The sequence below is a fragment of the Syngnathus leptorhynchus genome, chromosome 14, assembly GCF_054491065.1.
Source record: "Syngnathus leptorhynchus isolate UIUO chromosome 14, UIUO_Slep, whole genome shotgun sequence".
NCBI classification, from domain to species: Eukaryota; Metazoa; Chordata; class Actinopteri; order Syngnathiformes; family Syngnathidae; genus Syngnathus; species Syngnathus leptorhynchus.
In genome coordinates, this window is record NC_141208.1 from 4,957,428 (window position 1) to 4,981,797 (window position 24,370).

The 24,370-nt window shown below is 43.8% G+C and overlaps 1 protein-coding gene across 1 annotated transcript; it reads left to right on the forward strand.

The window, feature by feature from the left end:
• Positions 1 to 840: 840 nt before the first annotated feature.
• LOC147046165 (solute carrier family 22 member 23-like) lies at positions 841 to 20,830 on the forward strand. Its single transcript, XM_085929969.1, has 10 exons — positions 841 to 1,354; positions 5,951 to 6,054; positions 6,164 to 6,318; positions 12,445 to 12,613; positions 13,425 to 13,552; positions 14,230 to 14,332; positions 15,268 to 15,503; positions 15,831 to 15,863; positions 16,107 to 16,230; positions 16,892 to 20,830. Exons 1-10 carry the CDS (start codon positions 890 to 892, stop codon positions 18,054 to 18,056), a joined length of 2,682 nt encoding a protein of 893 aa, XP_085786095.1. The 5' UTR covers positions 841 to 889; the 3' UTR covers positions 18,057 to 20,830.
• Positions 20,831 to 24,370: the final 3,540 nt, after the last annotated feature.

A 24,370-nucleotide genomic window follows, 5' to 3' on the forward strand; every position in this document is an offset into this window, starting at 1 on the left:
TCAAATGAATTATGCACATTAAACAGGAAATGTATTCTTCATCAAGGACTTTATTTAAAAAAAAAAAAACTTGACATGATCAAGCACGAGTTTGATTTGTTGTCATCCACTGAAGATGAATGTTTTGAGCTTCTTTCTTCTGCACAAATCCACTGACCAGCCACTTACTTGGTTAGACTTGCATAATATTAGAATTCAGAATCTAAATTGGAATTTATTCTATAGCTACCAGCTGGAAGAGGGACTGGACAGGTCATATTCAAATGAATGTTAAATGGGAGTCAGCACCTGTCAGCAGCAAAACAAACGTAAGGAAAATAAACCCCGCCCCCTCCATAAACACCAACTTCATACTAAATGAGATAAGTGCGTCAGGTTTTAAATATCGAATTGTCATTATTTTTAATCTATGCCGTGACCAAGAATACGCGCCTATTGTGCCAAGTATGAATGAGGAGGACGTCCCTAGGTAGGAGCCATGTTAGGTGAGTCCGCCTCTCCACGCATCCTTCTGCTCAGGTGCGTTACAAGCCTCTTCACTTCCGGGAGCTCCACTGCCTCGGACCACTTGCTTGCACCGACAAAATGGATCGGACGGCTGGAAGGAAGGTCGCCGTATAGTTGGTGACCTGCAGCGTCGGCAAGACACACTGGCTGCAGACAAAGTGTTTCCCGTCTTCCAGTCCACTTGATGTGGCTCCCTCGCTGGAGGTGAGCGCATTGACGCATTGTGGAGTCGACAGGGTGGGGGGAGAAGGAGGAGGAGGAGGAGGAGGAGGAGGGGGGTGACGGCGGTGGTGTTCGTAGTGGTGGTGTTGGAGGGGGGGCGCGCACTGCAACCCCTCCTTCCCGAACACAAACCGAGGAGGCATCTACCGGCGGAAGCGCGATGGCCGACACCGACGACCATCAACCGGAGAACGGCTTCGTGTCCCCCGATAGCACGTCGTCGTCGTCACCGGGTCCGCTGACGCGCATCGACGGCGCGGTCTTGCCTTTCCTCGGCGGTTTCGGGAAGTACCAGAAACAGCTGATCCTGCTCACATGGATCCCGGCGCTCTTTATCGGATTCAGCCAGCATTCGGACAATTTCCTACTCGCTCAGCCCAACAACACCTGCATCCAACCTTTGACGAACGCCACCGCTTCCACCACAACCACCACCAGCAGCGCGACCACGACTGCAGCCGGTGGCAATGTAACGTGGGCCCGATCTTGGGCATCGGGTGGCCCGCAGAACGCGAGCGGGCGGGCTGCTGGCGTCCACAATGACACGGGCGATGACACGCAGTGCATGTGCAACGCATGGACCTTTGAGATGCACACCGGACTTGTCCAGAATGTTGTCACTAAGGTCAGTAGTTTTGTCTTTCTCCCACATTCATTCATTCATTGTGCACAAGAGCAAAGGAGGGAGGGAGGAGGGAAGGGGGATACCCCATGGAGGGTCTTTGCTTGACCACCTGCTTCATTTCCACCATTTGCTCCCTCTTCTTTTTTTAAATTCTATGGTGTCCTCTTTGAGAAGGGTCCACATTTGTTGGTGTCACCTTACTGACTGACAGGCCTAGTGGAATTTGCTGGCGATAGCGGCACAACAAAAGGACATAATAGACAGGAGCTGTTTGATTTAGGGCAAAGGTCTTTATTTCGTATGCATGCTCTGGAATAATGCAACTCCTGACCAAACGGCACCCCACCCCCCACCGGCTACCCCATGACTAAACAACATACATGGAACGGCTCATTCTGGGGGGCTTTTTTTTTTTTCTCCATGTGGCACCATCGCTGTCATTTTATCAGATTTGCACAGCAATTAAAAACCCTGGCTTATTTGTATGTAAAACAACCATGATTGGATAACGTAATCATATCTTCGACACGCGGCCGACAAGGATAATCAATGGAGATGAAAGTGCAATTTGATTAGTTCGCGCCTGCCAGGAGACAAGAGGAACTTATCCAGATTCTTCAAATGAATGCTGGTTGAGTTTTGTGGGCTTATCAACACACACGCAGTCTGATGTTAAGCCAAGCTTTGAAGCGTCTCCGCACTAATGGTGGTTGGGGCATCCTGAGTTTGTGTCCGCTATGGTGCCAACAGCCCATCTGCATCTTCAATAATGACGGATTTAAATAAAGCGAGTAAACCGCAGCGACTCAGGCCGAAAGTGAGCGGGAGTTGATTCAATCTTTTGGTCAGAATCATTGATTTATCTATCATCTAGGATTTGTTATATGGCTTAAACAACGTACACACGTGATAAGTTTGTTGTTTTTCTTAACCAATTTCTAAAACATAAAAGACAAGCATAAAACGATGGTCTTAATTCCCCTTAAAGTTGGCAAACTGCAAAAAAAAAAAGAATTACACAAAAGTTATATTTCAATGCAAGACATGGTTCGATAAAAAAAAAAATGCTAATGCTAAAGTCAATATAAAATCCTATTGACATGCTAATTGGAAATTAGCACTGACTTGTGGTCAATGATATTCCTTCAAATAACAAATATTTACAGACAAACAATGTTTTTGTCTTGCAGTATTAAGCTCTGGCTCATCTTCCCATGGTAGCGTAATTTCGGCACACTCTGTATTTGTATTGTCTTTGCATAAACACTGACAATGTCATGTTGATGACACGACATGCTCAAATGGTCTGTAAGAACCTCAACCATGCATGTCAACCTTGTAACAAGGTCATCATGGGTAGAGATTAACTCAATGGTAGCACCAATCCCAAAAAATGCACAACAACCCTTTGGCTGCGGAGACCCCCCTCTCCCATTTTGTGCTCCACCTTGTGTATATTGTCACATGTTCCCGTCTCCAAGTAGATAAAATAGGATGTGGCACAGCAGCAGGAACCGATGACTCTGCATATATGCCTGTGTTTGGACTGCGTAGTCACAATTGGGTTCAGCTATCCGTGTCGCTGTGTAAGTAAGGCAAGTGTCAACATTGGACTAACACACGCACACGCTTGCACAAATAGTCCATGTGACTGGAGCCTTATGATCATGTGTGAACAACTCGAGGCCACGTTGTAGTTCCTGCTGGAGGAAAGGACCTTGAAACCTTCCAACAGTGACGCGCTGAAATGACACAATTGAAATAAAATTCAATTATGTTATGTTGTGTTTTAAAAACACTGCTAGCTTTAATGCTAAAGTCACTGTCTTGACATGCTAAGAGGAAATTAGCATTTACTTCTGGGAGTGATTTTCTTAGTTGAATAACTGCCGTATTTTCCGGACTATAAGACGCACCTAAAAACATAAAATTTTCTCAAAAGCCGACAGTGCGCCTTATAGTCCAGTGCGCCTTATATATGGACCAAATTCCTAAATTTAAACTGGCTCGAAGCATTGTGTCATGAAAGAATGAAGAATTTTTTTTTTATCCTTCCATAATCGCCCAGCCATTCGAGCTGATACAGGATCATGTACCGTTTACATGGCTGGAAGTGCAAGTAGCGTTTACAAGATATGGCAAAGAATCCAAAGTGGCTCATGTGGAGACCTGCTCTAAATTGAGTCAAAGCCGTCCTCAGGGTCCATCTTAATTGGACTGAGCCTCGGAAATGAGAATGTATCATTACTCTCGTGTGTAACTGACCCTTCTCGGCTCACACTTGCAGTCTGAAACATTAGAGCGAGACCCAAGAGCGTCGCAGGTCCGACTACGGTGTGGGGGTGTGTGATAAGGAGACCGTTACGCAAAAAAAGCAGCCGGGCCTCAGATGTGAAAGCTGATACTGTCGGCCGAACACCCGTGAGGAGGCCCTCACTGTACTATGTCCATTTTCTTCTGTTTGGACAGCTGCTCCCCCCCCCCCCCCATCCCTCCCTCCCCCCTGCTGATCAGTGTGGGACACTTTGAAAGACTCTCAGCTGTAAAAAGGAGGTGACCCCACCCATTCACCCACTCAGGGCACGGCACGCACATGAGTGTCACCCGGAGGTCAATGGGGACAGACGACGCCGGTGTTAGCCTCAGATAAAATGTAGATGAAGACCCTGCGTGTCAGCTTCGTTTCTGATAAATGCAGTGAACATTTGGCGGGGTTGGATTACATCACGCAATTTGGGTGGGACACCAAATCAACATTGCTTTGCGGATTTGTCATTGTTACATCATTGCAACATGCAACTTTTCAGGGCAGAAAAAAAATGAATTGTACATGCTAATATTAGCTAGCCATGTTGATGAGCCAATTTTAAATGTCGGAAACCAAAATGTTGGAAATCGAATAATAATAAATGAATCTCTTGATTAACTGAACATTTTACTTTGCATTAAAGTGTGTCAACAAAACCATTTCCACATTTATTGTTTATTAACCAATTATTTGTTATTGCTCAGTGATTTATACCCCAAATTATTTAAAAACATTGAGGGGGGGGAAAAAAAAACGGTTTGGCCGCACCTCAACTGTAAATCGAGCTAAGTGGTCGAGCAAACGATTGGTTGGATTGTGCAGGTGTACCTAATGAAGTGACCACTAATAATCTCTTGTCCTTCAGTGTTTCTCACTGTAGCAGTACAAGTAGACAAAAGTGAATTCTTTTCCTTTTTTGACTTGATATTATCTTTTAAGGCCCGCTCTTTACGCCCACCACCACAGTATTTTCCACCCATGGGTAAGGTAAAACTTGGAAGGGTCTGATTATCACTGTTGCTAGGCAGTAACTATGCCGCAGCCTCTTTTGCTCGCTGCATCTTTCTCTGTGTGCTTCTTTCTATCGGATTCATTCTTTTTAATCCATGTACTGATCCTAAATCTACTGTCGTCCACGTTTGACATTAGGGAGTCCACGCACATCACAATAAGCGTTGGCTAGCCCCGATCCTATTCCTTCATTTCTACGTTTCTTCACGTAGCAATTAAGCAACACGTTCTGTGTCTGACATAAGCATTGTTCCGCTGCAGTCGCAGTCACTTAGGAGAAGTCAGCAGACGCTTGGAGGATTTTGACGGATTGTCTCTTTTCCCCCCGCCCCGCTCTGCCGGGCTCTTCACGCTTGGCATTTCTGCCTGCGACTAGGTTTATACAAGCGTCTTTACCAACTCTGAGGGCACACTGACTTCCATTCATTATCTTCTAATGAGCAACACAATAGCAAAGCAACAGAACGCAGCGATAATGGGCTACGTAGCGGAAGGGCCGCGCGCATGACGGGACTTAAACTGAGCCTGATTGTTCATTTATATTCTTATAGTAGCACCTCGAAGAATGAAACTCCAGGGTGCTGCTGTTTGGATGTTTGATTGACTTTACAGAAAGAGAAACCTGTGTAATACGTTTTTTTTTGCTAGCATGAGATGCTAGCACCATCTGCAGCATGTAGGTCCAATTTAAGAATTCACAAGCTGGAGACCTAGTTAATAATACATGTGTATTGACAAATGCTTCAGGAGAAAATTGCGCTAATGACATGTTGACAAGATGAACTTCCCCCCCAGTCTGTCTGCGATACATTTTGGCAACATTTTTTATGTCGCGACGCTGGTTCAAACCGCCGCAACCAGCTCCCCCCCAATTTTGTTTCAGTCTACGGAGTGATCTTGTTTTTCTTTTGTTTTCATTCCGTCTCCCAGCTGCAAAGCGATTGCACAACCGGAACTTGTTTTGCGATCCTGCTTTATTTTTCCACGGCTGACATCGATACCGAAAGCTTGAATGAGTGGCATTCCCGGATCATGTGATGATGACTGGCTGGTTCTGCGTAATCCTGGAGCGTTCCATTCAAAGCAGGTCACTGCCATAGAGGAGAGGTCATGGCAGGTTAAAGCAAGCCACCCCCGAACCTCACCGCGTCACAAAGGAATAATCATAAAAATATAGGACTATTATTTCTATTATTTCAACCAAGTCTGTCAAAAATACAACACGCCAGCTTAAATGTTACAATGAAATGAGACCGACTCGTTTATTGTCTTTACAGTGGAGTCTGGTGTGCAATTCGTCATGGAAAGTCCACATTGCAAAATTCTCACTCTTGGTGGGATCCATCTTTGGATACCTGGTGTTCGGAATCCTCGCGGACTGGTAAGGCATGCCAAGAATGTTGCCGTCAAATTGTTTTTTATTTTTTTACATCAACTGTGTTTGAAAATCGTTTACAGTTCAAATTTCGACTTTGTATCTCATTGTGCAGGTTTGGCCGTCACCCGGTGCTGATCATATCTGTGCTCTTCATGCTAGTGTTCGGCCTCACCGTGGCCTTTTCCGTCAATGTTCCCATGTTCAGCACGCTGAGATTCTTTGAAGGCTTCTGCTTGTCTGGCATCACACTCTCACTCTACGTCCTCAGTAAGTCCAGTGCCGCTACTTTTTCTGAGCTTTTATGAAATGTTCTCCACCGGCCATGTTTTACATTTACTCAAGTATTAGTCGTTGCAATAACGTTTTCATTTGACCATGACTTTAAAAGCAGCTGTTAAAACTATAAACATGTTTATATGTTTGGATTATTATCGATTTTTTTTTTCTTGAAGTCCATATGATGTAATATACGAAGCGCACGTTTGCTGAAGCTTTTTTTTTTTAATATGAGTTTTTGTCTGTTCCATGCGGGCCCACCTGTATTTCTGATGTGTTTTTGTGCGACACTTGATATTTACGCTGGAGCCAATCTGTATTGACAAAACTCGGCGAGCGCTCCGAGACTAAGGGACGGTCATTCAATAACACATTAGCAGGAAGAATCAATCTTGTCTGACCTCCAGGCGTTCTCTTTTAAGCATTCGCTTAAAAACGTACATGGACAGCGTGCCATAAAGGAAAAAGCGTCACGGTCGTCTGAAGTTCAGCCCATTTTTTTGGGGGGCTGGATTTGTTTGCACTCTCCCAGCATTGGTCTAACACTAATCCCTTTCCTTCCTTCCTTGATCATCTAGCCACGTGCCGTTGAGTCTCCTTCATGTATAATGCTTCGCTTGATCCTTTTGCGTCATCCTAAACATACAGGGAGAGTATTTAGGTCCTGAGCGTTCGGTGCTTTTGGAGAACCTTCAACAAAAAGATGCTCAGTAACACTCACCTCGATTGAGAAGAAAAAAGAAAAATAACACGAGTATGTTTGGTGGATGGGAAATCTGATGGCTTTGTCATAACAAGACACACGGAAAAGTCCAAAGAAGCCTGAACTCAAACAGGAAATGATCCATTTAGTTTGAGCGGACAAATCGGACCCATCGGTATGTGGCTGGAATTCATATAGCCGACTTCACAGAAGGACCAAATTAACGTGAAGATTTGCATAACATCAAAGTTTGCGTCTCCAAAAAAGCACCAAACTTTGAACTCCACAAGGTCAGATCTCGACGTAACCCTCAAGTCAGATTGCTATTATGAATCTCATTACAAAAACTCGAGTGAGATTGCTACCTATTGCCCATGTTAACATTAGCCTTAAGATAAACTGTGTGGTTCTTTTAAACCTGCATATAATTTTTTTTTGTCTTTGTTATATGTTTAGTTTGACAGTAAACCTAAACTGAGAGTGTCAAGTTTGTTTTATCCAATATTTCATTTGTGATAATGCAGTGAAGTTGATGATACCACGTTATTTACGGTTGGTTAAAATAAAATTTAATTAAATTAAATTTTAAAAAAAAACAGCTGCTAGACAATGTGCACGCCAGACTGGCCTGGCGTGGCGTGCTGAGGCTTTTGAATGGGTTCAAACATGGCTGATACGATGTGACACTTGTGCAGCTACTGACGCTATGCACCGCGCAGGGACATTGAAAAATAAAGGAAAAAGAATGAAAAGGAGGGGGGGGGGGGATTGCGTAGGGAAGCGGACATGCTGCCTGTTTGAATTAAGAGCGTACGGAGGAATATTTGACGGAGCTGGCAAGCATCCTCACCTGTAATTTCTGCATCCATTCAAATGAAAAGTCCTATTACATCATTTTACAGCAGTGATTCTGTTAGATGAGAATGCGCTCATGGGCCTGTGCGTGATAAAGCCTTCATTAATTAAGCAAAAGACGCTTGTTTATAATGTTTACTCGCTGTGAGCAGTCTGTGTACGCGCTGGGCTGCTAGAAGCGATATTTTGTCTCGCTTTTTTTTTTTACGCGTCCGAATGGGCATGTCACGCGTGCTCATGTGCGCGCATGAGAGAGGAAGAAGAGCGAGAAAAATGCAGACAATGCCGCGTGAATGTGTCATGACGGATTGTCCGTTTTTTTTTTTAAAAGCAATGTTGCTTTGAGCCATAAGTTTCTGCTGCTGTCAAGTTCCGTCTCAATATTGCTCAATTGTGAGTCATTCTTTATAGTGGGCAAAGGACAGGCCCATGCAAAAAAATAATAAAGTTGCCCATGTTCTGTTTTGTTATTTGCACTCTGTCAGGTTAGTCAGGGAATGTGAGGACATCCCCGTTCCCGTCTGTTGACGCACAAAATTCATGCAAAACGCGACGAGGCTCCGTGTTTGTTTGTCCACACAAGGAGCTTCCTTTGTGTTTGCTGGATGAGCGCAGACGGGTGTCATGAGATGTTCTCATATTAGCGTGGATAATTTAACTGCAGCACCTGTTCAAACATGTTCACATTGAGTGTGTGAGGGTGTGTGTGTGTCTACAGTACTACTTGAGAACAAATGTTTTTAGATTTCAATTGTCAGAATTGAAGCTTGAGCAGCTGTACAGCTGCTGTGCTTTTTTTTTTATTATTGGAAAAAAAAACCCACAAGATAAAATACATGTTTTGGTGTATTCAAAATCATACTGAAGTAAAAAAAAAAAATAGATGCCAACTTAATGTTCATTATGTTAAATTACTTTGTTATTTTTTTCCATTGTATTTGATGGAACATTTTGCTTGGTTAGCTCAAAGTAATGTTATGTTACATTGTTGGACTCTTTCTTGGAGTATTTTTCTCTCAGAACTATGATTTTATTTTTCAATTCTCTGTGATAGTTTGCCACGTCCTTGACCCAGCCCTTAAACAATCTGTCCTAAGTCGTCATCTTGATAAATGGGTAAAGGTGCATATTTTTCCCTATCAAGGAGGGTTAAAGTTCCCTTCCGTGCATGCTCAGCAAAGCCTCTTCTGCTATGACTCCACTTCACCTTCCGTCTGTCTGTCATTTTAAACAAAAAAACAAAAAAAAAGACTTCTCTGTTTGTGTCACGGCACCTCAAGCTATCCCACAAATTCCTCAGTGAAGTCCTGTGATTGACCAAATCAGCGTGATCAGCCATTGTTTGGCTTTTGTAAAAATCAAAGGAATTCAAGTCTGCGTTGATATTGTGAAAATCTTCCAAGATTTTCTTTTCTTTTTTCTTTTTTTGGTAGCTGTTATCTATTGGTGCCTCCCACAGAGCCGATTTCTGTGCTGACTGAACGTGTGTGTGTGTATGGAAGGACAAGGGTTAAGGTTAGAACAGACAAACACACTCAAAAGGAAACACTCACCCAAGCGTAGTGTTTTACTCCACTTTTTTTAAATGGCTAACACTTTCAAGCAGATGAATTAAAAAGGTGGTGACCTGCGGCTTTTTGGCAGTACGGCTCACGTCCACGATCAATAGCGATGACCTTATTAATCGTCAATAGCTCCCTTTCATTGCTCCTCGGTATCGACGGTGCCCGAGGTTTTCTGTTTTGTGTGCCAAGTCTAAACGAGACACTATTTTTGAATAAACGACATTTGTGGAAAAGCTCTTCAAAGAGTTAGTGGCCGGAATAAGTCACATTTCCATGATTTATGATGAATGTCAATGAGATGCTATTAACAGGCTTTGCCAAGGTGGAAAACTGTTAAAGTGTCACCATCTTTAAATCATTCCTAACTGTCCAAGCCTAGTAATACAACCATGTCATAAAAGTGTAAACTACATAAATTATATCTTAAAGGAGCTACATGATGTTTTGGACATGTTTTCCATTCCACCAGATTATCAAGCATAGGTCTTTTTTATTTTTTTTATTTTTTTTAATCCCAAATTTACCAAGAGTTAATCTATTCCATTTCAATGCATAAAAGTACCCACACAGCTGGAAGCAAAGAATGATACAAAATGTCTTGATAAGATGAAGAATTAAGATTTAGGGAGAACTGAATGTTCTTAATGCAATTGAAATGATCAGTGGTTTAAAGCTGGCCTCCTCCTCCTCCTCGCACTGACAAAGCACTTTTCCTCACTCCTCCATCTGTAGAACGTCCAGTCCGGCCGGCCCGGCCGGCAGCAAGCCTGGCTGGCTGCAGATCAGTGCTGACAATGCTGCACTGGCCTGTCACTCAGCGCCAGCCAAAACTAATCAGCAGCTTTGCACATGGCTGAGCTCGCTTTGGTCCATTTCTGTAAAGGACTTCAGCTTTCCAGAGACGAGTCTGTCTTGAATTTTGAAGATGTTTTCAAATGTCACTCCACATTATTCTTTATGTGAAATACCACAATTTGGTTGCAATCACTTCAGGACAATCTGCGCCTGTTGTTGCGTTCCACCTAATAATGAACTTTTAAAAAGCAAACATTGCTTTTGTGATCAAACAAAAAAACAAACCGGAAGGATTCAACAAGCTGTGGCTAGCTACTATTCGTCATATTGCCCAACCCCTGAAACCTGCTGAGTGTGTGCACATGCTATTATTTTTCTTCCAGTTCAAGTGAAGGCAAGACACAGAAGGACAAGTGTTGTCTTTTTTATTTTTTTTCCTTTTTATTTTTTATTTTTTTATCTCTGAGGCCCCACAAAGAAGGCTCGTGGCCCAAGATAAGAACACGTTTGCGCAAACACTAAACCAGAAAGTACTGAATGGTCCCGACAAGCTGCAGAAGGAGGTCATGTGAGCGACCGGTTGAGCGTTACGGTGGCTACAGGAAGTGAGCGCTTGTGGTGCTCAACTGAGTAAAACAATAAAGCTGAGCCGCGCGTGCTAAACGTCTACCACGGTTCATTTTCTGCTTCGGCCGGTCAGCAAAGCGGTCAAAGCTTCTTTGGGGATTACTGTTGCTAATTGGCTCCCGGGTCGTGTTGATTACATCATAATTGGACGGGAAAGTACAATAAAGCACAACCTGGAAAGTTGAAGACTTAGATGTTAATAACGGGCCGCTTTCTAAAACAAATTTCTTTAATGGAACCTTTCCGACTAAGATGGAAGCAATTAGATTGAGACATTTTCATCAATTACTTTAATGCAACGTAACTGGGCAGAGCGCACCTATGGGTTTGTATTATTGATTGGTTTGAACTTGGCGCTTTTGACTTTGTGGAATTGGCGAGCAAGAGATTTATGTCAGTTGGCCACTAGCTCAAGATCTGCATTGTGCGAATGCTGATCCAGTGAGTCAGGCGGGGGGGGGGAGCATAGATTAGGGTCAACGTGATGTGGAAAGGAGCTCAAGGCTTCTTTTGTTTATAGTATTTTTTTTCTGATTTGTCTTTTTAAGCCTTGGTCAGCATCTTACACCCACGTGCAATTTCGTTTTCGCGCTTTCTCAGACTGCCCGGTAATGACTGACTGGCCCATTTCTCCAACAATGCCGCCCACCACCGAAAGGAGGAATTCTAATCCCTTGCAGTGCGCGAGCAGTGAACCATCTCGCAATAAGTTGAGTCGGGTCAGACTCGGCGGGTCCTGCACCCGTTGCCCCGCTCTCCACTCATCGGCCCCGTCGTGCTAGCCGTGACGCCGAACGTAATTCATGGCCTGTCCAGAGGGAGGGTGTTAGGGGGGGGGGGGGTGTTACTACCTAATTGAAATTCCAGTCTTATTCTGCTGGAATGGAGCGGGACGGCTAGCTCCCGACGCCCACCCTATTATGATGGCCTCTGTCACCTTGAAAACTCCATTTGAGAGAGCTTTCTCATTCTTTCTGAGCAGAGAATTTCAAAAGATGGATGGACAATGTGAGAATAACGCCGATACGGTGCTGTTCACCCTCCGGGCTGTGTTGTGAAGCCATCCCACTGTGGTGCCCACTAAAGGACTCCACTGTCTGTGATGGCTTGTAGCCCGTGTGGTGTGAATGCTAATGCTGGAATGAATCGCTGCCATTCTAATAGTGGACAAATGAGCACAAGGACGCTTTTTTTTTTTTTTCCCCCCCCCTTCTCTCGCCTTCTCACAACAGCACACTCTTGTTCAATCTCACAATAACAGCAGCTGTAGATTTGGAATGTTGACACCCCATTGTTGACTTCAAAAGCTGCCGTCGTCATTCTTCATCCTCAAGGTTTGCAGATTAGTTTTGTATCGGGATGCAGGCGTTTCCTTGAAGTCATGCTAACAACACGGTAGAAGACGTAGCACGCCCGATCAATGAATCATCGCCTCACTTCAGTGCTCGAGGTGTTTTGCTAAGAATGACATCACCATTCAAATACAAGTCACCACCTGCAAGTCTGCGATGATGGACAGTCTTGCATATTCACGCTGTATTTATTTTATTTTGTTTCCCCCCCCCCCGCCAGGGATCGAGCTGTGCCTGCCAGGTTGGCGCTTCTCCATGACCATGGTGGCCAGTTTTGTGATGCTGGGCGGCCAGCTGCTGATGCCGGGTGTGGCTTACCTGTGCCGTGACTGGCAGGTGCTCCAGGCAGTCATCATCTGCCCCCTGCTGCTTATGCTGTCCTACATCTGGTGAGTCCTGGCGGGCCAGGTACAATTTTGAACCCAGGACCCATGTACAGCACGTTCCGATGCTTCATCGATGATAAAAGTGGGAACGAGATATTTTCCGGCAAGGTGACACGACATGTATTTGTTAGCTTTTTGTAGTGACCTTGCCCGAGACTGGAGCCCGCCATCCAGAAACGCACTCCGTCTTGGATCGTACACTGCTGATGTCGACAAACTCGCAGGGAATTAGATTTTATTGCAGTCTGTATGCCGAAATGTGGCGTCCTTCCAAGGCCTACCTGCGCAAGCTAAAGTGGTTCCGCTCAGCAGCTCTGGAAAGAGTTAACCCGATCAAATAGCAGTAATGGAGATATAATAGACACAAGCGGGATTGGCTGATTGACGGGCCTTTCCAATTTAGTGGAAGGATGATGGAGTGCAGGCATCAGACCAAATATTGGCCCGCTAGCCACGTCATGCAAATAAATGCCTCCCTTCCTCAAATAGATGGAACAAAATGGGTTCCAATTGTAATCATTTCAATATATAAACATACCATAAATTGTTTGTAGAAGTAAATAGTCGATAAATTTAAATATTCACAGCTTTCATTCAAGTAAATAATTAATATACATGCAAAACTCGGTTTGGATGGGACAGAAGATGCAAAATGTTCAATCAATCATCCAAGCATTTTCATTTTGAGCCCAACGTGACAGCACAGATAAGAAAAATGAGGTTTAACAGTGCGGCATATCCCGCTTGAAAATGAAAATGAGTTTTCATTCCAGCCGACCTCATTTGTCGGACTTCCCTCTCGTCTACTTGTCAGGATCTTCCCTGAGTCACTGCGTTGGCTGCTGGCCACGCAGCAGTACTGCCGCTCCAAGTGGATCATGGGACATATCGCTAAGAAGAACTGCGTCAATATGCAGCAGGATCCTGACAACATCCTCTCAGGTAAAAAAAAAAAAAAAAAATGCTTTGTCACTCAGTGGATTTATACTCCTTCTCACTTCCTTGAACACTGCATATCATTGTAGCCGTTTTAAAAAAAAAAAAAAAAAAAAGCTCAGACGCATGCGGAACAATCAATTGAAGAGTGAACTCAATGACATGCCGCGCTGATCTCAGGCCTTGAGGGTCTCGCTTGGAACTTTGAGGATCAATTTAAGAGCTGATCGGGCCAGCGATAACCTCGCAGGCACGGGATGCGAAATGCCGTCACATGGCCGACCGACTTCACGTGGAAACACCCGAGCGCTAAGTGTGAGGCTTGTTTGGGAGCTTCTTTGAAACTGTTGGGTGAAATGTCACACCTGGCTCTCTCACATGCTCATTTTGTCAAGTTTGGAAGGAGGTGGCGAGATACTGATGGCAACTTCTTTAGCAGGAGCTAAAAATGTAACTCTTAGAATCCTTATGAATTTTGGGTTTTTTCATTTACTAATTGTTTTGGCTGTGTTGAGTGAATCTAGGTCAAATGTGTCAGTCGATAAGAACAAGTCTTATTTATTTATTATTATTATTTTTTTTTAAATATATTAGCTAAAGCTTAAATGTTCAGTCCTCAATGTTGATTTGTGTATGTCGATTCCGTTGGACTCCTCCGTGAGTTGAACTTTTTGTGTTCCCAGAGTTGCAGAGAGCGCTTCAACGCAAGCCCAAAAAGACGTGCATTGTGAAAATGGCCCGGACGAGGAACCTGTGGAAGAATATTGTTGTGCTCTGTGTCAATTCGTAAGTGTTTTGTGACTCGTGTTCTGTAGCTGTATCCGTTTTTTTGTTTGTTTTCAACATCCATGAACATTTCAACACATCCAATATTGCTGTGTTTACATTCAAGACACGTAATCACTAAGCGGAAGTAAGCAATAATAGCAGTACATAAATAATGCAAATATTTCATGTTACATCACGTTTAGTTGCTGTTGTCTCTTCCTCGCCGGTGATTCAAACAAGGGGAAAGCAGTGCCAGAGCGTTGGAAATTATTTTGCTTCTTTTATGATGGACACGCCACTAATGTCACAAATGTGTCGCCAATCTTATTAACGCCGCCGAGGGTGAATCCAAATCCAGCCTCGGATTCAAATGTTCACTTGCCAACTCAATACATATTGATCAGCTGTCCTCATTTCTTTTCCCCGCAAAGCTATTTTGTTCTTCAACAAGAGTGCTTCCTTTCCCATTTTTATCCTGCTCTCTCCTTTTCCCTCCATCCCTGACCGGCTCTTTAGCACGTACAGACACTCACCACAGCATACGCTGACTCTTCAAGTCGGCGTAAATTTTACATGAGCGGGCCGGGCCGTCCTTATAAAACGTTACGCACACACACACACACACACACACACACACACACACACACACACACACAGGGAGGGAGTGCAGCCTCTGCTTTTTTTTGTGTATCCTAGTGCCGAGGGTGCGCGTGCACGCTTGTGTGTCAACATGTACGTGTTGACAAAGTACATTGTAAATTACACAACAGCACTGTGGACTTTGAAATGTTGTTTTATTAGATGGGGTTGACTTATCAGTCGCTACTCGCTATTCGTTTGAAACAGTGATTGTATGGACTAAAAGACGAATTGCAAAATTCTTCAAATGTCACATGACATTATCTGTTTAGATCAATAACTTGCTGACATTGTCTGGATTTGCTTGCCTCTAGGCTAACAGGCTACGGGATCCATCATTGCTTCGCCCGCAGCATGATGGACCCGGAGGCCCAGGAGACCACCATGTTCCACGACTTCTACGCCGATTATTACACCATGGCGGGCATCGCGGTGGCATCCTGCCTGGCGTTGTGTCCGGCGGTGGGCCTGATGGGCCGGCGCGGCGGCCTCCTCACGTTCATGATCATCACCGCGTTGGCGTCCTTGCTGCAGCTAGGCCTGCCCAACTGTGAGTTCTGTGAAGTCAATTCAAAAGGACGCCTCTCTTGTGTTCAAATGTGATTATGCAGGTGTACCTAATGCAATGTCCAGCGCTTGCACAGCGAGGCGTGTCCTGCGCTTATGTTAGCTAGTCATAATGGAGCGTTTGGACACCAGAGAAAACGGCTCCCGTGGTCAATGTGTACCAGCAAGACACGAGTCCGTTTACTCAGTTCCATTTGACTTAATGTTCAACTGATGTCGACGCATCAAGGCGTCGCTTTGGCATCCCACTTTTTTGTGTGTTGTGATGAGCTTTTGTGTTTGATCACTCACGACCGATTTTCTCTTTCAGTGCTGGGAAAATATAGCACCCATCTCAACATAGGTAAGCCTATTTAGCAGGACTGTAATCTTTTGGTGCTTTTGGATATGAACTGGATTCATTGCATGTAAAAAAAAAAGAGGCCCAAATCCATGTGTGCAGCTAGAGCGCCCCTAGAGGCTGGATGTGCTGCTACACTCGAACAATACCACAGGAGAATATAATGCTGGATTTACCCTGTATTTTCGTTGCAATGATGCATTTAAAACTTAGGAATGGAAACCAAATGCTCGTTTTTGCGTGTAGATAGCTCAAGCACACTGAAGAAGAACTTCTCCATCGCCTTCTCAATCATCGGGATGTTCTCCTCCCACGCCGTTAGCAACCTGAGCATCTTCTTCTGTGCTGAGATCACACCCACTGTCATCAGGTAAAGCTGACTTTTTTTTTCATTGAATTGGTTTATATGTATATTGTTTTCATACAGTCTTTACTGTAGACAAAAATGAGCATGCATGAGTGATTCAAATGTAAAAACTGAGGAGAAATAATTGAGCATGTGCCAGAGACTTTTTTTTTCTCACCTTCACCGTCACATGAAGGCGGCAGCAGGCAAATCCCCTCTGAGCACTGCATGAGGGTTACTGTAAGCTTATGTAAGATAGGTTGCAGTTTGGAAAATACATCAAGGGCGCCACCTGCTGGATGGAAAGTAGTGCCGCCTGGCAAGTGAAGTGGTGCTGCAGGACATTCTGCTGTCTCAAATAGGTTCTCCTAAGTGAGGGAAGTGATATTACTGGATTTGTAAAATATAAAAAAATTAACAAACAGTCTATATTGTGTATTTTTTATGTGAGAAGAACCTCTCTGGGAAAATTGAAGCTTCACTGCCCTCTTCAGGTTGTAGGCCGTAGACTGACCGGGCCAATCCGTGACCTTAACGCATTTTTTTTTAGCCACTCCTTTGTTGCCATGGCAACATGCAAATGTACCTTGGTGCATTGTCATTGTGAAAGACCATGATCAGGGTTCTTAATGAGGTTTTCATTCAAGATTTTACAGTTTTTGACGGTGTTCATTGTTCCGTGTAGGGGCGGCGGCCTGGGCCTGGTCCTGGCGAGCGCCGGCTTCGGCATGCTGACGGCGCCCATCATGGAGCTGCACAACCAGAAGGGCTACTTCCTGCACCACATCATCTTCGCCTGCTGCACGCTCATCTGCATCATCTGCATCCTGCTCCTGCCCGAGACGCGCTACCATCCGCTGCCCGAGACGTTGGCCGACGGCGAGAGCTACACGCGCCAGCCGCTGCTGCCGCCGCGCAAGCCCGGCGAGCAGCGCCTCCTGCTGGTGCCCTCCCAGAGCGCCCGAGATTACACACGCGTGCACGACACGCCGCTGCACGAGGCGGCCGCCGCCGGCGTCTCCATCATGGACTCCGCTGCCTCGTCCGCCGTGGATTTGAACGCCCCCGACGAGGACGACGGCGTTCGCGCGGGACCGACGAAAGACGACATCATCCACGCCAGCAAAGAGCACCTCCTGTCTTCCACGCCTGAGCCCGCGCACCCCCTGCTGTCGGACGAGGATAAGCCTTCAGAGGTCGTCCTTGCTTCTATCGAGCCGCCGACTCGCGCCGTTGTCCTCCAAACGGACGACTCTCTGCATCCGTCCCCTTCGTTGGAAGCTCTTTCGGACCCGGCCTCCGAGGAGCCCCCGCCGGAATCCCCCGACCAGCTGGACGAGGACCCTACACCCATGGAATCGGGTCCACCGTCGCCAGAGGACACCCTACCCGCCCCCCCTTCCCCGTCACCCCCTCCCCCGGACATTGCGTCCCCGTCACCCCCTTCCCCGGACATCGCGTCCCATTGCTCAGACATCCACTTAGAAGTAGAGGATGAATCAACGCCACCGTCCCCTCCGCCGGACCCCCCTTGTGGCGACGATCTTTCTCCCCCACCTTCCCCCGTTCCAGACTCCGTTTTACCCTCGTCCGGCCACACACCACCTTCCCTGCCTCTTCTGCCCGGCGCTCCCCCCATTACAGAACCGGCCGCCGTTGCCGCTGAGGCGACCACATCGACTGAACATCCTTTACGAGATTCCCCAGACTCAGACTCAGATCACGGCACTTCAGGACCTTCTCCCCCCTCTCTAATGGTTTGTACAGTTTCCTCCCCCATCGACTCTGGCGTGCTGTCAATCAGCGCCAGCACAGAAAGCAACGCCCTCAACGGCGTAGCATCGTCATGATGATGATGCGGCAAACAAATATCCCTCGCACTTAAAAAAAAAAAAAAAGTCGTGCCAGCTTGAAGTTGGCTGGTCTTTAAATACGATCCCTTTTGTTTTCCTGCACAACAGATTGTTTCATGATGGCATTGTTTCCCCTTTTTTGTCTGTCACAGGAAAAAAAGAAAAAAAAATCACCAGCCTATAAACTCCATTGATGGACAAAAAAAAAAAAAAAACTCAAGCATTAATCAGAAGCAAGCGCCCGAATGTGAGGACAAATGCTGCTGAGAAGTCCAAGTGAATAAGTGTTTGTGCTTAGCACATTTAGTAGGCCACTTTCTCAAAAATAGTTTCCTCGCCTTTATCGAGCCCATGCAGAAAACAAAAATACAACACTGCCCTCCATAATTATTGGAGCCCCTGTTTAACATGTGTTCTTTAGCTTTAAATAAATTCAGTTTTTTCTTTTTTAACAATACAAGACTAACATTTAAAAAAAGGAGTAAAATCCAACTTTGAACTCAAGTGCATTTATTCAGTGGAACAAAAACATTACCGCCATCAAAAATAATTCTGTGTGCCACAATTATTAGAAAATGTATGTTGTAAATGACTAATAATTGAGTTGTCTGCCAGTCCTTGTTAAATTGCCCATGACAGAAAGCTAAACAATAATTTTGGTAACTATTCAAGCTGCTCATCATAAACTGCTCGGATAGATTTTTTTTTTTTTTTAATGGACTGTGAGGAAGAATAAGACTTTTTTGGGGGAGGGTCAGTCCCCAAGTAAACAATCACAGGCAACGGCAAACCAGGAAACCAAAATGAAAATGTTCAAATGGTGCCAAAAATGAGTATTGCATGTTTTGGGGGCTTCTGTTTGTGCGGCCCCCTGCCATAGACTGAATGCGGATGGAGTGAATTGGATCAATGGAGGCAATGAGAAGGAGCTGCATACAAAAGTGTCTTTTTTTTTTTTTTTGGTTCAAAGCAAAATGTCGTAATCTTGTAGTGATTTTGTCAGCGAGTGCATAATTGTGTGTGTGTGTGTGCGAGTGTAAACCAAATGGAAAATTATGATTGACCTGATAAATGTACAAAGCTTCATCTTGCAATATTGCTGACATGACACAAAATAGTTGTCAGGCAAAAGGCAAATTTAAAAATTTATTATTATTTTTTTTAAACATCCATGCACAACTCAACTGGTTTCTAAGACTTGACTCTTCCGTCTATACTTGATCGTCTTGTTTACAACAGTCCTCATAAAGCAAACCAAGTATCATTATTGTAAAAACTCCAAAGCCAGACACATTGTTTTTTCTTTTGTTTTGTTTTATTTTAAAAATATGACTCAAGGTTGCCGCCCTCATTCTATTGCGTGGAATTTGCCCAGGGAGGAACAGAAAGCTGCGCTCTCTGGAGACAATCTTGTGATGCGTTCATGAAAACACGAAAAAATAAATAACCCACCAGGTACTTTCCAACAATGTTCTTCCTTCCAAATGCACTGACAACAAGATTGTGCTTGTTTTTTGTTTTTCTTTCCTTTCTCCCTCCCATGCTTCCTTCCTGCGCGAATGATGTAACCCAGCCTGAATCAAAATATGAGCGTGCTTTTTGCTGTTGTCGCTTTTCAAGGTGGCTGTTGTCAATGGACGATCAAGTTGTGAAATGTTCATGCCAGTTGTCTGATGCTGCTACACGCCTGAAAGCACAAATTCCCTGCAATCATGTGACATCACATTGATGGAATGGTAGAGGCACACTGAGAAGGAAGCAACAAAAATGTTGGCCAATTGTTTGACCTGCTAAAAAGTCAAACGTGACAATAAACCTATCAGAAAATAAGAATAGAAAATGGATTGTTATGAGAAAATATTCATTGTACAGGAAAAAAATGTGGCTTTTTTTTTGTTTTGCTTTACCAGAATTTCTTTTTTTTTTCTTTCATTAATATTTCATAAAAACTCAAACCCCTACACATATCTTAATGAGTTCAATTCATTTTAATTGTAAATCAAAATTCACTTTATTTTCATGGTTCTGTTCTACAGTTTCGTATGTGGCCCGAATACTTCATACATAAATTCATTAAGAATAAAAAAGGGAAAAAGGAGCTTTCTTTGCGCAATTGCTAATGCAGACTTCCTTCCATTTGCTGTGTGTGGGTCAGCAGCCATTTTAAAATAACAAACGACACGATTGTGTCAAATCTCATCAAGCTTTTGGACGGTGCCGACTGAAGCGTCCGCAATATGACAATTTAGCACCGGCGGAAGCATTTGAACGGACATCCGATCCAGTTTCTGGATAGATCATGTGGAGGACAAGTAGAAAAGTGAATGTAAAAATGAAGGATGAAGGCAAAACGTGTGAAAGGTGATCAAGTGTTCAGGTTCGGCCTCCTTCCTCAAAGAAAGAGTTGAATGAATGTAAAAAAAATAAATAAAAAAAAATGGATTGTACTGTTTATGATTTCTGAATGTTTGGTTAGACTTTGAGAATTCTTACATGCACTTGTATATAAGCCATACCTGTTGTCAGAATAAACCACTATTTATTGATGGGCTGTCCACTTTGTGTTTGCCTGAAGGAAAATGTGTTGCCTTGCTGCGGCGGCATGGCGAAGTAAGAATGAGTTGGACTCTAACTGTGTGACTCTTTGTAACCCAATCCTGCTACAAACTCTAAATCCTGTCTGGACAATTTCCTTGCTGGGGACACAATGATGTTGCTAAGCAACGGGCTGCCGTGCAGGAAGAATGCCCCCACTGTTAACATGCTTTTTCCTCCTGACTGCAGCTTTATGTATATTGCAGCAGTGCTATCAATTGTCTTACAACTACACACACACACACACACACACACACACACACACACACACACACACACACACACACACACACACACCTCCCACCACCAAAATGCAACAACAGGATTTAGATGGCTTGCCAAAGCCAACCTCTGCTCGGCTCGTAGAGGACAAAGGGCAGCTTAATGAATAGCTCGCCGGGACAGTAAAAAGGTAACAGTAATGTGCGTGAGTAGGAAGAAAGAACACAGAGTGAACATGCTTTGAAGGCTGATGTTAAATCCCCAGCCAAACAGGATGTGAGACAAAAGGAGAACTTGGATTTAGGCCGCCTTTTTCAGTCTGACCCGACACTTTCATATCAGTCACTTCTTGTTATTAAAAATGTTATAAGAGCAGCGAGGTGAAGTCGTGGGGTGGTTTGCAGGGCCGGGATTGGGGAATGCCATCTTCTGTTTGCCATATTGGAACGCGGCCCCCGAGGACTAGAGTTTGACACCCCTGCTGTAGGTGGTCATTTATTTATGACAAAAAGCCTGGTCATTTTTCTACAGAAAAGAAGCCGTACTATTTGTTAACATTAAAAAAAAAAAGGCCTTACTATACATGGTCAATTTTTCCCTAAAAAACCTTATTATACATGGTCAGCATTTTTTTCATCATTCTTTTTTTTAATTAAAAAAATGCATGTATGTATGCATGTATGCATGTATGCGTGTATGTGTGTATGTGTGTATGTATATATGTATATATGTATATATGTATGAGTGTATATATGTATATATGTATGAGTGTATATGTGTATATATGTATATATGTATGTATGTATGTATGTATGTATGTATGTATGTATATATGTATATATGTATATATGTATATATGTATGTATATATGTATATATGTATGTATATATGTATATATGTATATATGTATATATGTATATATGTTTATATGTATATATGTATATATATATATATATGTATATATGTATATATGTATGTATGTATGTATGTATGTATGTATGTATGTATGTATGTATCAGTGACGTGCTGTGAGGTTCATGACTGGGGAGACACTGACGTCACCCCCCGTAAATGATGTCTTTATGTGTCTTGACGTGAAGAAGTTGACAATAAAGAAAATTGTTGGGGATGCTTTGAGAATTATTGTCAATTGATTGTCTATGTGAAGCCCTTTGAGACTGCTTGTGATTTAGGGCTATACAAATAAACTTGACTTGACTTGAATAAAGCAGACTTTGACTTTGATGTGCATTCCAGTTCAATTAAGTGTAATGAATCTTTAGAATCAGTTCACTCACAAGATTCGTTCAAACGAATCGTCCCTCCACACACACACACACACACACACACACACACACACACACACACACACACACACACACACACACACACACACACACACACACACACTGAGCCTTTTTAAAGAAAATTTATTTTATTTTATTTTATGAATCAAATAATCAAAAATCATGGTCAAAGCTTCACGGAAAGTGAAAAGTGCCACACCCGCCCTCACCCCCACCTTCTGATTGGCTGTTTGATATGTGACGTCACTCGGACACTCTATTAGGTACACCGCCATTTTTAGGTGTTCCTAATAACAGGCCACTTCATTAGGGAAAAATCATGGTCAAAGCTTAAATGAAAGTGAAAAGTGCCACACCCAAACAACCCCCCACTTTCTGATTGGCTGGTTGATCTGTGACGTCACTTTGACACAGGTGTATCTAATTACAGGTGATTAGTGAAAAAATTTAACTGAAAGTAAAAAGTGCCACACCCGCCCTCACCCCCACCTTCTGATTGGCTGTTTGATATGTGACGTCACTCAGACACTCTATTAGGTACACCGCCATTTTCAGGTATTATTAATTACAGGCCACTTCATTAGGGAAAAATCATGGTCAAAACTTAAATGAAAGTGAAAAGTGCCACACCCAAACAACCCCCCACTTTCTGATTGGCTGGTTGATCTGTGACGTCACTTGGACACAGGTGTATCTAATTACAGGTGATTAGTGAAAAAGTTTAACTGAAAGTGAAAAGTGCCACACCCGCCCTCACCGCCACCTTCTGATTGGCTGTTTGATATGTGACGTCACTCGGACACTCTATTAGGTACACCGCCATTTTTAGGTGTTCCTAATAACAGGCCACTTCATTAGGGAAAAATCATGGTCAAAGCTTAAATGAAAGTGAAAAGTGCCACACCCGAACAACCCCCCACTTTCTGATTGGCTGGTTGATCTGTGACGTCACTTGGACACAGGTGTATCTAATTACAGGTGATTAGTGAAAAAGTTTAACTGAAAGTGAAAAGTGCCACACCCGCCCTCACCCCCACCTTCTGATTGGCTGTTTGATCTGTGACGTCACTCAGACACTCTATTAGGTACACCGCCATTTTCAGGTATTATTAATTACAGGCCACTTCATTAGGGAAAAATCATGGTCAAAGCTTAAATGAAAGTGAAAAGTGCCACACCCAAACAACCCCCCACTTTCTGATTGGCTGGTTGATCTGTGACGTCACTTGGACACAGGTGTATCTAATTACAGGTGATTAGTGAAAAAGTTTAACTGAAAGTGAAAAGTGCCACACCCGCCCTCACCCCCACCTTCTGATTGGCCGTTTGATATGTGACGTCACTCGGACACTCTATTAGGTACACCGCCATTTTTAGGTGTTCCTAATAACAGGCCACTTCATTAGGGAAAAATCATGGTCAAAGCTTAAATGAAAGTGAAAAGTGCCACACCCAAACAACCCCCCACTTTCTGATTGGCTGGTTGATCTGTGACGTCACTTGGACACAGGTGTATCTAATTACAGGTGATTAGTGAAAAAGTTTAACTGAAAGTGAAAAGTGCCACACCCGCCCTGACCCCCACCTTCTGATTGGCCGTTTGATATGTGACGTCACTCGGACACTCTATTAGGTACACCGCCATTTTTAGGTGTTCCTAATAACAGGCCACTTCATTAGGGAAAAATCATGGTCAAAGCTTAAATGAAAGTGAAAAGTGCCACACCCAAACAACCCCCCACTTTCTGATTGGCTGGTTGATCTGTGACGTCACTTGGACACAGGTGTATCTAATTACAGGTGATTAGTGAAAAAGTTTAACTGAAAGTGAAAAGTGCCACACCCGCCCTCACCCCCACCTTCTGATTGGCTGTTTGATCTGTGACGTCACTCAGACACTCTATTAGGTACACCGCCATTTTCAGGTATTATTAATTACAGGCCTTCATTAGGGAAAAATCATGGTCAAAGCTTAAATGAAAGTGAAAAGTGCCACACCCAAACAACCCCCCACTTTCTGATTGGCTGGTTGATCTGTGACGTCACTTGGACACAGGTGTATCTAATTACAGGTGATTAGTGAAAAAGTTTAACTGAAAGTGAAAAGTGCCACACCCGCCCTGACCCCCACCTTTTGATTGGCCGTTTGATATGTGACGTCACTCGGACACTCTATTAGGTACACCG

Excerpts from the sequence above, each read along its gene's own strand:
- LOC147046165 (XM_085929969.1), top strand. The coding sequence starts at position 890 with ATGGCCGACACCGACGACCATCAACCGGAGAACGGCTTCGTGTCCCCC. Across the intron at positions 14,333-15,267 it reads GTTGTGCTCTGTGTCAATTC|GCTAACAGGCTACGGGATCC; the intron begins GTAAGTGTTTTG and ends GCTTGCCTCTAG. Across the intron at positions 16,231-16,891 it reads ATCACACCCACTGTCATCAG|GGGCGGCGGCCTGGGCCTGG; the intron begins GTAAAGCTGACT and ends TGTTCCGTGTAG.